Raw genomic sequence first — 16,731 nt, 5'->3', positions numbered from 1 at the left:
ATACTTACTTGTTTTTTCCTACATTGTATATACCACAATCTCAGTATAATACAACTATCACCAGTAAAATTTAACTGAAAGTAGTTTAAAATTTTGTGTATATTCTCCCCATTTCTTTCATTTTTAAAAAATTGTTAGACTAAGCATATAGTCATTATATATCATACTCTCACCCTTTTATTCCTCATTAAATTTTAGTTTTATAAGTAATTATGTGATTAATGCTCACCACCAATTCTTCTGTCAGGATCCCTCTTGTAATCTGGCTGAATGAAACTCATTCTGCAGTCATTGATTCCTCAGGAACGACCCATGACAACACTATTCCCTGAAGTTTTACATACTGATAACTCTGTGTGCCCTTTAAAATTCACATTCAGTTTGACTGGATATAAAGTCCCCAGGTCACATTTCATTTTAATTGAGCATCATAAATATATTACTCAGTTTTCTTCTGGCATAAGAATATGATGATAATGTACTTTTCTTTCCCTTATGAATCACTTACTGTTTTTGTCTAACTGCCCAAAGATTCTTTTTTCTTTTTCTTTAATATCTAATAATATTAGTAAAATATGCCTGTGTTGGTTGTTCTGGTTCAGTATTGTCAGGTAGCTGTCTGTTCTTTCCGTAAGTAGTTTCAGGTTTTTAAAAAGATATTTTTACTTGAGGTATGAATATGCAGTAAAATGCATATATTTTAGATGTTCGGTTTGATGCATTTTGACAGTTGGGTGTAGTTGTGTCACCACCACCCAAACAAAATACAGACTATCAGATCCTTTTTTATTTCATGAAAGCTTCTTAAAATTATGATTTTTAGTATCTGTTCCATTCCCTTCTATTGGTTTAATTCCTTAAGGATACTTATCATCTGTATGCTGGATCTTCGTTCTGTATCACTTTGTTGTAAATCCTTTTCATCTGTATTCATCTCGTTTTGGTTTAAAAAATGTTTTTCTCCTTCTGCCTTTTGCTTCTTTTAATACACATATCAGTTGTTTTTATTTGACCTTGTGTTCCTTATAATTTGTTCATTTCTGGAATTTTCTTTTATTGTTAATTCTTTTATTCAGTTCTGTAAACAGCCTCGTATCTGAGGTTTTCTAATTCTGATTTACGAGTTCTTTCCTGTCGTATCATTTTCTTTATGTCTTTTATAGCTTATTTTGAAATCAGTTTGACCTGTGAGCTTTATTTCTATGGTGCTTTCATTATCCGTAGTTATATGACTATGCATCTTTTTTTTTTCCAAGAAAATTTCTGCTGCTTTCTAATGCAACTTTATTTTTATGTAGAATTAGTCTCCCTCAGTGTTTAGAAGGAGGTGTGGCTTTAGAAGGAAGGTAGTTTCCCGACTTCACAAACTCCCTCTAGTGCTGTTTTCGTGTGTTGGTCATCTGTGTGGCAGCTTGGTTTCTGGGATTCCTAGCTCTGTTCCCTTTCCCTCTTCATCACTGTTACCCCAATACCTGCTTAATTTTGATTCCATTCCCAGCACTTCTTCTCAGTGTGGGCCTGTCCTGGAACAGAGGGCTTTCAGATCAGTTTTGAGAGTTCACAAAAGTTTGACTGCTCTGGCCTCAAGCCTTATGAGGGGTCCCATGCACTACCCTGCTCTTGCATATTGTGGGGTTTTATATCCTCAGCTCTGACAAAAATGTCCTGCTTTCACTCACATCCATGCTAATACCATGCGGATTGTGTGACTGTTGGTAGTTTGACCTCACCTGTTTATATTTGAAATTCGTGTAGATACCTTGCATGTAGTTTTGTTGTGTTATCCATGGGTCTTTAGTTTTCCCATCGAGTTTTTTGTCTATTTTTAGGTTGGGATTTCAAAAAATTAAAAAACTATGCCACTACCACTACCATCTTCCCAGGATCCCCAATGACAATCTTAGTAGGATGGTTATCAGGTACCAATTCTAAGTATGAGCATAGCAAAGTACAAGCCTTAAAAATATAAATTCCCTTCTATCCTTACAATCCTAATTTTAGAAACTTATTCTAAAGAAATAATACAACGAGGCAAGTGAAAGAAAGTACAAAGCTGTTCTGAACTGGACAGGGGGGCCTCCCCACCCACCCCATTTCTAACTCCCACTTCTGGCATGTGTCCTTGTAGTGTATCACTCCAAATGCTCTCTTATTTCAGATCGTGAAATTGTCCAGTCCTGTTAAATTTGAATAATCAATTAAAATATGACTGACAAAATTTAGAGACACATACCTTCAAATGTTGGTCCATAAATTGACTCTCCATTATCTCCTTTCCCAGCAACTATATCTGAGAAATAGCAGTAAATAAACATTAAAATTCTGAAACTAAAAAAGAGATAATGGCAGGGGAAAATGCTTTAAATTATGATTCCATTTATAACAATAACTAGAGCAAGTGACCTAATTGTTCAGTGTCTATACCATGAAAATACTTCTATAATGATTTCACTTGTATTTTGTAAGTACTTTAACATTCCTGATCCCTTTTTTTTCCCCTCATAACTCCCAAGTAGGCTAAATTTAATGTAAAGCCTTTGAAATGATGAAGTATTAAATTATAATTGTGGCCAGAATTTAAATTAAGTGTGTTCATATAGGTTCGACTTATTTCACAAGTTATTCCATGGTTGATCTTACTTTTCAGATAAAAAATGGAAAGATTTAGCTGAGGATGACACAGGAACAGTGAGGTCTTTTAAACACAGAATGAAAATAGATGCTCCAAAAAGAATTAATGTTCAAATTTTTATTCTTTGGAACTCTGTAGTGATAACTCATTTATCTGGTGTTTTAGAACTGAAGTTCCTTTGCAATATGAAGATTTTTAAATGGTATTTATAGAACCTGTTTCACATTATATGCATTATATGCATATTTTGGCTTAGGCAGTGATCCTACTATAAAACTCCTCTCTGCACAGCTACAACAGAAGCAAGGCTTTCTGTAGTGAAACTAGAGGTCTCCGAGGTCTGTGCTCTCCCCTCAGCCCCTTTCCTTCTTTCAGCCCTTTAGACGGCCTCCTCGAATAATGTGCAATAAATAAATGCTGAAGAACTGGCCCATTTAAACTCAGTACGAGTGCTTTATCATAAAAGTATCTGTGCTATTTAAAGAAATCTGATGCAACAGCAAGCATGTGAAGAGAATTTATGCAGGAAAGGGTCATATAGAGTTTAAATTATACTACTCATAAAGCTGGTTCAAAAGTTAACTGATAAACCTTAAGTCTTCAACCTACTCTGCCAGATATATACTTCCTTCCTGCCACTCCCGCCGCATTCAACACACAGCCCAAGGCTGTTCTCAGAAGCCTGCTGCAGTAGCCACAGGCTAAATCTGGGTTTGGAGAAGATGCATGTCCTCTAGCACCAATTCCTTCCTGTGCCAGAGTTTGCTTTGCTTGGTGAACCTGCCCAGGTGATTCCCCTGTCTGCTGACTTATGTAAATACCAGTGACACTCCCTTGCTTTCTTTCTCCAACACTTGTCACTACTCTTGCCCTTTGCTTCTGATCTCCCAGGTGAATATTTTATATTGACACCATGTCAGTCAGTATTTAATATTTTTTATGACCATAACCCACCCCTTTGAATTCAGCTCTGGGATATCTTCTATACTTCTGACAACAGATTCAGCAATGCAGAACAGTGGTTAAAGGTAAACTCCAAAGTCAGATGATTTTTATTTTGATCTTGATGTTGGTTACCTTTCCCAACACTGTTTCCTCATCTGCTATAGACAGAGATGATGGGAAATGCCTCCCAGGTAGTTCTGAGTGTGAAATGCAGTCATGTAGGGAGAGCACTACACATGGACATCACCAGACGGTCAACACCGAAATCAGATTGATTATATTCTTTGCAGCCAAAGATGGAGAAGCTCTATACAGTCAGCAAAAACAAGACTGGGAGCTGACTGTGGCCCAGATCATGAGCTCCTTATTGCCAAATTCAGACTTAAATTGAAGAAAGTAGGGAAAACCACTAGACCATTCAGGTGACCTAAATCAAATCGTTTATGATTATACACTGGAAGTGAGAAATACATTTAAAGGACCAGATCTGATAGACAGACTGCCTGATGAACTATGGATGGAGGTTCATGACATTGTACAGGAGACAGGGATCAAGACCATCCCCATGGCAGAGAAATACAAAAAAGCAAAATGGCTGTCTGGGGAGGCCTTACAAATATCTGTGAAAAGAAGAGAAGCAAAAAGCAAAGGAGAAAAGGAAAGATATAAGCATCTGAATGCAGAGTTCCAAAGAATAGCAATGAGAGATAAGAAAGCCTTCTTCAGCCATCAATGCAAAGAAATAGAGGAAAACAACAGAATGGGAAAGACTAGAGATCTCTTCAAGAAAATTAGAGATACCAAAGGAACATTTCATGCAAAGATGGGCTCGATAAAGGACAGAAATGGTATGGACCTAACAGAAGCAGAAGATGTTAAGAAGAGGTGGTAAGAATACACAGAAGAACTGTACAAAAAAGATCTTCATGACCCAGATAATCACGATGGTGTAATCACTGACCTAGAGCCAGACATCCTGGAATGTGAAGTCAAGTGGGCCTTAGAAAGCATCACTATGAACAAAGCTAGTGGAGGTGATGGAATTCCAGTGGAGCTATTTCAAATCCTGGAAGATGATGCTGTGAAAGTGCTGCACTCAATATGCCAGCAAATTTGGAAGACTCAGCAGTGGCCACAGGACTGGAAAAGGTCAGTTTTCCTTCCAATCCCAAAGAAAGGCAATGCCAAAGAACGTTCAAACTAGCGCACAATTGCAGTCATCTCACATGCTAGTAAAGTAATGCTCAAAATTCTCCAAGCCAGGCTTCAGCAATAGGTGAACCATGAACTTCCTGATGTTCAAGCTGGTTTTAGAAAAGGCAGAGGAACCAGAGATAAGATTGCCAACATCCGCTGGATCATGGAAAAAGCAAGAGAGTTCCAGAAAAACATCTATTTCTGCTTTATTAACTATGCCAAAGCCTTTGACTGTGTGGATCACAACAAACTGTGGAAAATTCTGAAAGAGATGGGAATACCAGACCACATGACCTGCCTCTTGAGAAACCTATATGCAGGTCAGGAAGCCACAGTTAGAACTTGACATGGAACAACAGACTGGTTCCAAATAGGAAAAGGAGTACGTCAAGGCTGTATATTGTCACCCTGCTTATTTAACTTATATGCAGAGTACATCATGAGAAATGCTGGACTGGAAGAAACACAAGCTGGAATCAAGATTTCCGGGAGAAATATCAATAACCTCAGATATGCAGATGACACTACCCTTATGGCAGAAAGTGAAGAGGACCTAAAAAGCCTCTTGATGAAAGTGAAAGAGGAGAGTGAAAAGGTTGGCTTAATTAAAGCTCAGCATTCAGAAAACTAAGATCATGGCATCTGGTCCTATCACTTAATGGGAAATAGATGGGGAAACAGTGGAAACAGTGTCAGACTTTATTTTTCTGGGCTCCAAAATCACTGCAGATGGTGACTGTAGCCATGAAATTAAAAGACGCTTACTCCTTGGAAGGAAAGTTATGACCAACCTAGATAGGATATTCAAAAGCAGAGACATTACTTTGCTAACAAAGGTCCACATGATTTTTCCAGTGGTCATGTATGGATGTGAGAGTTGGACTATGAAGAAAGCTGAGTGCCGAAGAATTGATGCTTTTGAACTGTGGTGTTGGAGAAGACTCTTGAGAGTCCCTTGGACTGCAAGGAGATCCAACCAGTCCATCCTAAAGGAGACCAGTCCTGGGTGTTCATTGGAAGGACTGATGCTGAAGCTGAAACTCCAGTACTTTGGCCACCTCATGCGAAGAGTTGACTCATTGGAAAAGACTGATGCTGGGAGGGATTGGGGGCAGGAGGAGAAGGGGACGACAGAGGATGAGATGGCTGGATGGCATCACTGACCCGATGGACGTGAGTCTGAGTGAACTCCGGAAGTTGGTGATGGTCAGGGAGGCCTGGCGTGCTGCAATTCATGGGTCACAAAGAGTTGGACGTGACTGAGCAACTGAACTGAACTGAGGGAGAGCACATGTATGGTGACTGGCAGAGTATCATGCGCCTTCATTAGTGGCCATTATTATTGTGCATTATCACATACTTACGGAATGCATCTTCTCATTATCATTTTCACTATCATTCTGATGACCATGATGATGATAAAATATATTAAAGTAAATCTCAAGAGATCCTTCTCAAGGCAGTTTGCCTTGTGGGAGCCACAAAGAGGATCCTGCCAAAGTGACTTAACAACTTGGTATCTTCATTAACTTCAACTTTAGAAACAAACAGAATGTATGCTTTCTGTTTATCTTCATTCATTCATTCTTTGAACAAACTTTTAAAAAGCATCTACTAATACTGTATGCTAGGCACTGTTCTCTAACTTGAAGATGTAACAGTGAATGAAATAGATAAAAATCTGTGCACTCATGGAACTTACATTCTACTGAAAAGAAATAGAAAGTTAACAAAGAAGTATTAATAGTATGTCCTGTGGTGAAAAGTGCTAGAAAGAAAAATAAAGCTCGGTAAGGGGACAGGAGAGCAGCCCAGAAAGGGGAGAGGAGAGGTATATGGAGAGGAAGGTGGGAGTTTTTGAACAGGGTGGTCAGGTAATTCCCTCCTGAGATAAGCTCTTAGCAAAAACCAGAAACAGGTCAGGGGGTGATGCAGGGGATATGCAGAGGAATAGCTGGGTGTACATAGCTCTGGCAAAAGAAACAATGAAAGACCTCAGGGCATACATATGCTTGGTATACTTCAGGAACAGCAAGGAGCCCTATGTGTGGAGCAGAATTAGCAAGAGGGAGAGGTCAGATGATGAGATGGGGTCGAGGGAGGAAGAAGACGTTGTAGGGCCTCTTGGTCCCAGCAAGCAAGCAGTAGTGCTTGGAAGCATCCTAAGGCACAACACCAAACCACAGTCAGTTCCTGTACTCCAAAATGCTACCCAAAGCCCTCTGAGAATCTGACATCTGAAGGAGGAGGGTGCTTATGGAGCTTAGCGGTTCAAAATACCATGTCCTTGAATCCTCACCATATCCTGTAATATTATAATTATCCCCATTTTGTGATTAGGAAACTGACTGAGAGATGACAAGTTCCTTATCCAACATGGTGCAACTTACACGTGTCAGTTTGGAGCTGAATCTATTAACCAGAATTTTTTTTCCAAACTCCTTAAACAGCATTGCTTTGTTATCTGAAAACATGAACTGAGACCTATGCAATTTTTGGAAATTTTGCTTCAAATAAATAAATATCATGGTCCACTTTCCCCAAATCCTGGTCTGGCTCACAGGGGTGAGAGGAGGTCTAGCTAAAAACAAAATGGAAACCGCATCTGGAAGATCAGTGACTACAGTGAACTAAGTACCAGGAGACACGGATTTGGCCCTCTTGAGGATTATCTTATACTAACAAAAATCAAAACTGTCTAAATGTTCACCAATGGGAAACTACTTCAATTGGCATAGCAATAGGATGAAAAACTAGGCAGATCCTAAACATTTTCTATGTCAATATACATAACCACATAAAATTTTTAGGGGCTTCCTTGTTGGCTCAGATGCAGGAGACCTGGGTTCAACCCCTGGGCTGGAAAGATCCCCTGGGGGAGGGCATAGCCACCCATTCCAGTATTCTTCCTGGAAAATCCACATGGACAGAGGCACTGGGCAGGCTACAGTCCATGGGGTTGCAGAGTCAGACACAACTGAGCGACTAAGCACAGCATAGCACAATTTTTCATTATATTGCTATGCTGATTTAATTAATTTCCCATTGGTGAACATTTAGACTGTCTTTCACTTTTTGTTAGTATAAGACAATCCTCAAGAGGGCCCATAAAAATTTGATATATTTATGTGTACTGACATGGGCTTTCCCAATGGCTCAGGGGTAATGCAGGAGACTTGGGTTTGATCCCTGGGTTGGGAAGACACCTAACAGGAGGAAATGGCAACCCACTCCAGTATTCTTGCCTGAAAAATCCCATGGACAGAGGAGCCTGGTAGGCTACAGTCCAAAGGGTTGCACAGAGCCAGACATGGCTGAGTAACTGAACACATGTGTGCACGCACACACACACACACATATACTGACATATTTATGTGTACTGACGTGGGCTTTCCCAATGGCTCAGGGGTAATGTAGGAGACTTGGGTTTGATCCCTATGTTGGGAAGACACCTAAGAGGAGGAAATGGCAACCCACTCTGGTATTCTTGCCTGAAAATTCCCATGGACAGAGGAGCCTGGTAGGCTACAGTCCAAAGGGCTGCACAGAGCCAGACATGACTGAACGACTGAGTGTGTGTGCACACGCACACACTGAGTGTGCACACGCACACACACTGACATATGACCAGGCTTTCCAGGTGGCGCTAGTGGTAAAGAACCCGCCTGCCAATGCAGGAGATGGAAGAGACATGGGTTCGATCCTTGGGTTGGGAAGATCCTCTGGAGCAGGGCATGGCAGCCCATTCCAGTATTCTTGCCTGGAAAATCCTGTGGACAGAGGAGCCTGGCAGGCTACAGTCCATAGGGTCGCAAAAAGGCAGACACGATTGAAGTGACTTAGCACACACCATAAACATTAAGTAGAAAAACAACTGGATTAGAAACAGTACTGGTGATATCTCATTTTGGAGAAGCTGATTTACATACAAGAGCTGATTTATATACAAGATACTTGGATTAAATCTATATTTTTCTCCTCATCAGCCTGAGAATGTTCCAGATTATAGAAAAATAATGAAACATTATTAATTTAAGCCTTTGCATATTTCATCAAGTTCAAGAAAATCTCCTTCCACACTAAACCAATTATTTTTAAATTGCTGCCTGATTGCTCCCTATGGGATATCTCCTAAAAGGCCTCTAAAATTGAATTTTGTGTTGCTAATCAAGGTACCTCCTTTGTGTAAAGCCAAAGGATTGACCTGAAAAGAAAGCAAAGATGGAGACCAAAATGCTTTTGATCTTATTTCAGTTGTAACAGTGTAATATCTTTGGTGAGAAATAAGCTGTTTTTCATTTATTCTGTTTTCAAATTCCTACCTTTAGCATGTTTCTTAAAAGCACTGTATTTTCTATATACTTTATTTTTAGGTGAGCATTTAAAATTATCTTTTGGTTAAAAAAATGTTACCCATCCTACTTTCTTATACCACTTTTTAATCTGGAATATTCCTAGTAACACACTTTAGATTTATTTTAATAATGATGGAATTTTTAAAAAGAGTATGAATATCAATTCATCATTTGACCATCCTTTAAATATATCTATATAACATATAATGTTAAATATATTCTAATTCTATATGAATTTCAAAGAGGCAGATAAACAGAAGTTTGGATATTCGGATTTGATGTTGCAACTAAGTTGTATTTAAGGTTTCAACTTAAATAGTTTAAAAAAACTCACCTCCTCCTTGTACCCAGCCATTCCTTACCACTCGATGGAAAATGGAACCTGTGTAATGTAGCTTGATGCCACTTTGAGAAAACCCTGCTTTTCCTGTGCACAAGATCTGAAAATTTTTACATGTTTTGGGACATGTATCAGAATATAGCTAAAAATAAAGATAAAAGTTTTCAAAGATTAAACATTCTGATAGAGAGTCTCACTCTCCCCAACTTATTAAAAAACAACCACCAAAATCCTCTTACCTCAAAAATCAATCTTCCAATTGGATAAAGATCAATAGAAATGTCCAAGAACACAAAATTATGCTATTAAAATTAAAGAGAAGAAGGCAATGCAGGTCAATGTTTTGGAAGAAAGTTTTAGAAGTGACCAAAAATATAACATCATAATGTTTTCTGTGTTAAGATGACTGACAGCATTAACATAGATGATGTAACAGCAAAATTAAATGGATGACTTTAAAAAGTTTGTTTCATTTTATTATACTACAATTTTATAACTTAAGTAACATGCTTTTTAAAAGCTTTCAGTAGTAAGTCACATTAACCTATCACACAAGACTGAGAACACATGGCCTAGATAGCAACCACATCACAGACTGGGTGTGGAAAGGGACACTGATCAGTCCCTTTGGGAAAAAGAGCAGACTGGGAAGCCTTTTCTTTCCTGAGTAATTCTGGAAAAAGATCCACATGAGCCCATAGATTTGGTTACTGTGTGTTCTGGATTTTGAAAGACTGCACAGATTAGCTAAGCAGAGCCAGGCCACAGTCTCTCTGAGTGGAAAAATAAGACCACTGTATGCATAGGTACTATGCAAGAGATAGGGAAGAGAGGACGCTGTACCTTTTAGTTCTCTCTTTTATGACCTCATACTCCCAGACGCCCCAAGCTCTTATTTTCAATTGACATCCTTTCTGGTAGAGGCAGCTAACATTTGTGAGCCCTTGTCTAGCCCTACAAAGAGGCACCCAAAATGAAAACACTGTTCTCCATCACAGTGGCATTCATTTTGGTAGCAAACCACATCTAATAGAATACACTGCAACTCTTAGGCACCATTCTCCTACATAAAAATGCTACCTGATTTAACAAGTACATAATTTGTCCTGCCTTATTAAGAATCTAGGAGGCATAAATGAAATCACTTTTAAATGTATCACTATCATTATTTTATGTTGCTCTAAGCTCTTTTTTTTTCGGAGAAAGCAATGGCAACCCACTCCAGTACTCTTGTCTGGAAAATCCCATGGGCAGAGGAGCCTGGTGGGCTGCAGTCCATGGGGTTTCGAAGAGGTGGACACGACTGAGCAACTTCACTTTCACTTTTCACTTTCATGCATTGGAGAAGTAAATGGCAACCCACTCCAGTGTTCTTGCCTGGAGAATCCCAGGGACGGGGGAGCCTGGTGGGCTGCCATCTATGGGGTCGCACAGAATCGGACACAACTGCAGGAACTTAGCAGCAGCAGCAGCAAGCTCTTTTTTAAATTAAAGACTAAGATAGTATTATAATACCTGGTATCCAGGAATGAAGTATTTATATCCATGCTATTAATAATTATGATTATGTTTGTGCCTCTCTGCTTCTATATTACAAGTTCTTAATCATAAAAGAATATTATAACTTTAAGAGGCATAATATCGTAAACTTCACAGGTTTAGGAGGAAAAAGAGGACATATTGGAAGTTATGATTGACTTCTAAAATGTGTGAATCCATTCAGGCATTATTAAATTTCCCTGGGCATCAATATATTATCTTTATGTGGTTGTCAAGAGTAGATAATTTTAGAAATCCTAATGAAAACAGAACAAGTGACTTGTAACACAAGGTAATGTCACCTATCAGCCAAACCTAATTATCTACTCTATCATTTCAAACCAGAAGTAAACAAGTCTCCCTGGGTTTAACTCAGCATGAAAAATCTAGCCTCTGGGCAAAAAATCCAAGGGTTTTCTCTAGAATCTGGGTCCTCTTTCCTCAGTCACTAATTAATTCAGGCTGCCATTATTTCTAGCCTGCACTACTCCAGCAGCTTTCCAAATGGCCACCCTGCCATCAAGCTTTCCCTACTCCATGTTTTCCTGCTCTGTGGCCTCAGCCCTAAACTTTTTTCTAAAACACCAAAGAAGGTTATGTCATACTTCTGATGAAAAGTTCTGTTGGCCTGCTTTCTTCTAGATAAAATCTAACTCCCTGGTTAGAGTGGACAGTAAGTTCAACCTTTGCTTAGTGGATCTGGTTTGGGGGGTTTTCTGTTTTTTGTTTTTATAAAACAAAAAAATAGGAAAAGAAAGCAGCTTTCCTATTTGGGAAACTCCTGCACCAGCCTCTGCAGAACATTCTTTCTTTCCCCACCATTTGAGAGCCAGGGTGTAGGCACATAACCTGGGCTTGACTGGTCAGGTGCTTCTGCCTGGGGCCTTCGGCCTCTGGGGAGCCACAGAGACCCAAGGAGAACAGAGAAGTTATGCTCAGTGAAGGCGGCAGGGAGACTCAAGGGCCAGTAGGCACCCATGGCAGCACCCTGGCTGCACTTGCCTGGGGCGTGACTCTGGCCATGTTTTCCTGCTGCCAGGTCTCCCTTGGTTCCTGCCTGCTTTCCAAAGCTGGTCTCCAACTTTTTTTGTCAGTTGTGGATTTACCAACATCCCTCAGTACATACTTTTTCTCCTTAAGTTAATCAGAACAGCTTGGTACTGTTGGCACCAAGAATCCCGACTGATGCTCTCATTTTCCCAGCCTCCTTCCTGCTCATTCAGGCCTCCTTACTGTCCTCTGCCGTCCCCAGAGCACACCATGTACTTTGAGACTCTTGACCCTTTGGGAATGAACTGCTATGAATGTTAAATTCCTCTCCACGCCTTAGAGTTTAGAGCATTTTGCAAGTATACTGTTTATTCAACAAAATATTCACTGAGCACCTCCTATGTTTCAAGTTCTGTTCAAGGCAGTGGCTGAATAAGGGTGAACAAGAGCCAAGGTCTTTGCCATTGCATGGCTCAGATCCTAGCTTTAGGTAGGCACAGGCCACCATGGGCATGCCATGATTTTCAGCATGTGGTAGCTGTTGCTGCAACAAGGTTCCTGAGCAAAACTGCATCCATTTACCAGCCTCACGGCGGTTGCCCATTCCACCCTGATGTCTGTCTCTTGCTCTCTGGACCTCAAGCTTCATGACTGTCGTCTACCATCGGAAACCCCAGGGCCATCACTCGACTGCTCCTCCTGCCGCCTATGCGTCACCTTTCTTCTCAGACTTGCCAGTCTCTCCATGCAGGAGCTCTCACTTAGGCGTTACAACATACTAATCAAAATATTTCATGCTCAAAGTGAGTAAAGGATAGGTTCGACTTTGTCTGAGGGAGGAGGTCTTAATATTTTTAAATAGATGCGAATTAACGCACATAAGCTTCTCGTGGAGAGTCAAAATGTTTGAATAGGGATGCTCTTCTGCCTGTGCCATCTACCTGCTGTGAGATAGGCTGGCTTTACACACCACCAAGCCAAACCCCATCAGTTCTTTGCAACTAGAGATCACAAGTTCATTGAGAACTTAACCTAGTCCTCTACTCTTTTATATTCCCTTTTCTAGGTTTATCAGTAATTAGTGCTTAATATAAATGCTCAAAGATTTCACTATTTTCCTTTTTAAAAAAATTAGTGTAACTTGCCTTGGTGTCTCTTAAGAATTTGGCAGAATAATCCACAGTAAGTGCTTCGTAAAGTGCAGGAGGCTTAAAATCAACTATATCCCACACTTTGTGGGCCCATTTCTGTAGATCAAGTGCATCACCCAGGAGCTTATCATTAATAAAACACATCACATAGGAAGAATATTCCCAGACTTCATTCTTAAGTTCCTGTAAAGGAAAAGGGCCCCCCCCCAAAAAAAATTAATGGGGCATGGGGATGGGGAGTGAACCTTGCTAAACCCACAAGCCAGAGCTTTGATCAATCCCAGGACTGAACCTTTAAAAAAATGTAATTTTTGCCATCTTTCAGAATTTTGCTCTCAAAGGGAATTTAAGAACATTTCAAAATTCTGAAGGTGCTGAAATCAATAACCTAAAAGTAATCCTTAAAATGGTACAATCTTAGAAAATAGATGGTAATCTGGTAATAAAAGTCAGTGTGCACAGCATACTTGTTATATATGAATATAAAAACAAAAATGCAGTCCTCTAGCTTCATTTCTAGAGCACATTTTACTGTACGCATACTTGGTTAGGGGTCCTAAATAAGACCTGGTTTTCAATGCCAAGGATGGAAAAGAGTGCTTTTTGATGGAGGGAAGTCAGAGCAGGTGAGGAAATGCCTCCTGAGGGCCAGCAGGGTTTCTGGGACACACGAGGGCCATGAGGAAGGGAACTCACCTTCTTTAACACTTTTAAGTCCTAAACCCTTCAAAATTAAGTGTGTAAGTGTTTTCATCCACACAACAGTGACGGCCAGTGTGCTAAACCTCAGTGTGTGGCCGCTGAGTAATGTCACCTCGGAGGAGATCTGGTTTATTAGTACCCAGTGCCAGTCCTGGCAAAACCATGCATCATCTGGGACAGCTGTTCTCCAGTTTTAGTGGGCAGTCAGAATCATAGATTCCTGAGCCCCACCCCAAGTTTCTGATTCTGGGATGGGGACTGAGACTGCATTTTTTTTTTTTTTTAACTAGCATCTCATGAGATGCTTCCAGTTTGCCTTGATTCATGGACCTAACATTCCTATGCAATATTGCTCTTTACAGCATCAAACCTTGCTTCTATCACCAGTCCCATCCACAACTGGGTGTTGTTTTTGCTTTGGCTCCATCCCTTCATTCTTTCTGGAGTTATTTCTCCACTGATCACCAGTAGCATATATTGGGCACCTACCGACCTGGGGATGGGGAGTTCATCTTTCAGTGTCCTATCTTTTTGCCTTTTCATACTGTTCATGGGGTTCTCAAGGCAAGAATACTGGTAATAGTTTGGCCTTCCCTTCTCCAGTGGACCACATTCTGTCAGGCTATGGTTTTTCCAATGGTCATGTATGGATGTGAGAGTTGGACCATAAAGAAAGCTGAGAGCCAAAGAATTGATGCTTTTGAACTGTGGTGTTGGAGGACTCTTGAGAGTCCCTTGGATTGCAAGGAGATCCAACCAGTCCATCCTAAAGGAGTCAGTCCTGGGTGTTCATTGGAAGGACTGATGTTGAAGCTGAAACTCCAATACTTTGGCCACCTGATGCGAAGAGCTGACTCATTTGAAAAGACCCTGATGCTGGGAAAGATTGAGGGCAGGAGGAGAAGGGGATGACAGAGGATGAGATGGTTGGATGGCATCATCAACTCAATGGACATGGGTTTGGGCGGTCTCTGGGAGTTGGTCATGGACAGGGATGCCTGGCGTGCCATGATTCATGGGGTCACAAAGAGTCAGACGCGACTGAGTGACTGAATTGAACTTAACACGAGATGCTGTTGCTGCTGGTCTGGAGACTGCACTTGAAGAAATGCCAGTTTGGGGAATGGTGTGCCTTTAGCTGCCCACATGCTCCATTCCTGGCTCCTGTCTCAGGAGGAGCTCACTTCCAGTTCCTCGCTTGTTCATGCTGAACTGTCAGTCACTAAGATAGCCCCTGGGTCAGTACTCCCTGGAATGTTTACATTTATCAGGGGTCTCACATTTTACAGGACACAAAACTTGTGTGAAAAAAGAGAGGTAAAGTGTTAACTGTGGATATTTCAGTTAGCCTGGTAGGAGAAATGCAGGAACAGATAGACTTTATTGGGAAGTTGAAGGTTATTACATGCTTTGTCCGCATGTCTTCTACATGTAAGGAGCCCTCACCACCTGCCTCAAGATAGCGGGCTGGACCCGATGGTTTCCAGGGCTTTCCAGCACTAAGATGTATGATGCTCCCTTTTTTGAGGTGGGGGAAAGGCCTTCCTGAAGGTTCAGAAGCCATCCCTCAGAGTTGGCGTTACATTCTGCTGAAGCATAAGGCCACCTCAGACTAGCCTCATATGTGCTAAGAAGCACTACGTATAACGTAAGACAGTGCTCTTTTTAAAAAACTATTTATGTGTTTGGCTGTGCTGCATCTCAGTTGCAGCACACGGGACCTTTTAGTTGTGGCATGCAGCATCTTTAGTTGTGGCATGCAAACTCTTAGTTGCAGCACATGGGGATCTAGTTCCCTCATCAGGAATCAAACCCAGGACCCCTGCACTGGCAGTTCAAAGTCTTAGCCACTGGACCTCCAGGGAAGTCCCATGACAGTGCTTTCGTAGGAGAACAAAAGACTGAAGAGGAAGAAGAGGTTAAGGTGGCAAGTATCCAGGAGATGAGGGTCGGGTGGAGGTGGAGAAAAGAAAGACAGGAGTTAAAGGGTATGTGGGAAGAAGCAGCAGTAATGACCTAGGAAGCCTCATTCAGCCCCCATGGGAAAAGCAGAAGAGAACACAAAACATCTCAACATCAGCAACCCAGACTGACGGGTCAGAAACTGCAGAAGGGAACCCACGCCAGTCTTCCCAGTATGGTGGGAATATGGGAGAGAGTGGGTGCAAACCTCGAAGCATGAAATCATGGCTCTCTTGTAGGTGGAGAAAATGGTATGATAGGCATTTTAGGAAGTTTGATGATAAAAATTAAGAAAACCATTGTTTTACATTAGAGTGCCCAACTATCTGGGTTTGCCTCAGACCATCCCAGCTTAAATCAACCCTGTATATTCATTGGAAGGACTGATACTGAAGCTGAAGCCCCAAAACTTTGACCACCTGATGCAGAGAGCCAACTCATTGGAAAAGACCCTGATTCTGGGAAACATTGAGGGCAGAAAGGAGAAGGGGACAACAGAGGATGAGATGGTTGGATGGCATCACCAGCTCAATGGACCAAATGAACTCTAGGAGATAGTGAAGGGGAGGGAAGCCTGGCAGGCTATAGTCCAGGGGGTTCACAGAGTCAGACATGCCTTAACAACTGAATAACAACAACAATCCCAGCTTTAGCAATGAAATTTGTGCATCCCAGGAAACCCCTCCAATCCAGGCAAACCAGGACCATTGGTCACCATAGCTGTTGTAATGATTAGAGTTAATATTTATAGAAGTCATTAGAATAGAGCCTGGCATATAATAAGCACCATAGGCTAAGTGTTTGTTATATTTCTATTTGAATTCCAATGAAAATGTACTGTGGCTGTGAAAATGGTATGAGACTTAAATGGTATTCTTAACTTTATCTTGCACTATTCATGTGACTGGGGAGACAGTG

General features: G+C 40.9%; 1 protein-coding gene across 8 annotated transcripts in view; it reads right to left on the bottom strand.

Moving 5' to 3' along the window:
* Positions 1-16,731, bottom strand: part of PPIL6 (peptidylprolyl isomerase like 6) — a 37,719-nt gene that overhangs the window by 16,881 nt on the left and 4,107 nt on the right. For 5 of the 8 annotated variants that reach the window (XM_070795532.1, XM_019967238.2, XM_070795534.1 and 2 more), the window contains exons 3-6: positions 13,144-13,332; positions 9,709-9,771; positions 9,464-9,611; positions 2,234-2,290 (exon numbers count right to left, since the gene is read on the bottom strand). In XM_070795532.1, coding sequence (XP_070651633.1) covers positions 2,234-2,290; positions 9,464-9,611; positions 9,709-9,771; positions 13,144-13,332 — 457 coding nt within the window. The remainder of the gene's footprint in view (positions 1-2,233; positions 2,291-9,463; positions 9,612-9,708; positions 9,772-13,143; positions 13,333-16,731) is intronic. The other 3 variants (XM_070795535.1, XM_019967240.2, XM_070795533.1) reach the window with 2 other exon arrangements.

Source organism: Bos indicus, chromosome 9 (genome assembly GCF_029378745.1).
Source record: "Bos indicus isolate NIAB-ARS_2022 breed Sahiwal x Tharparkar chromosome 9, NIAB-ARS_B.indTharparkar_mat_pri_1.0, whole genome shotgun sequence".
In the NCBI taxonomy this organism is placed as follows: Eukaryota; Metazoa; Chordata; class Mammalia; order Artiodactyla; family Bovidae; genus Bos; species Bos indicus.
Note: the sequence above shows the minus strand (reverse complement) of the source record. Positions and strands in the feature narration are given on the sequence as shown.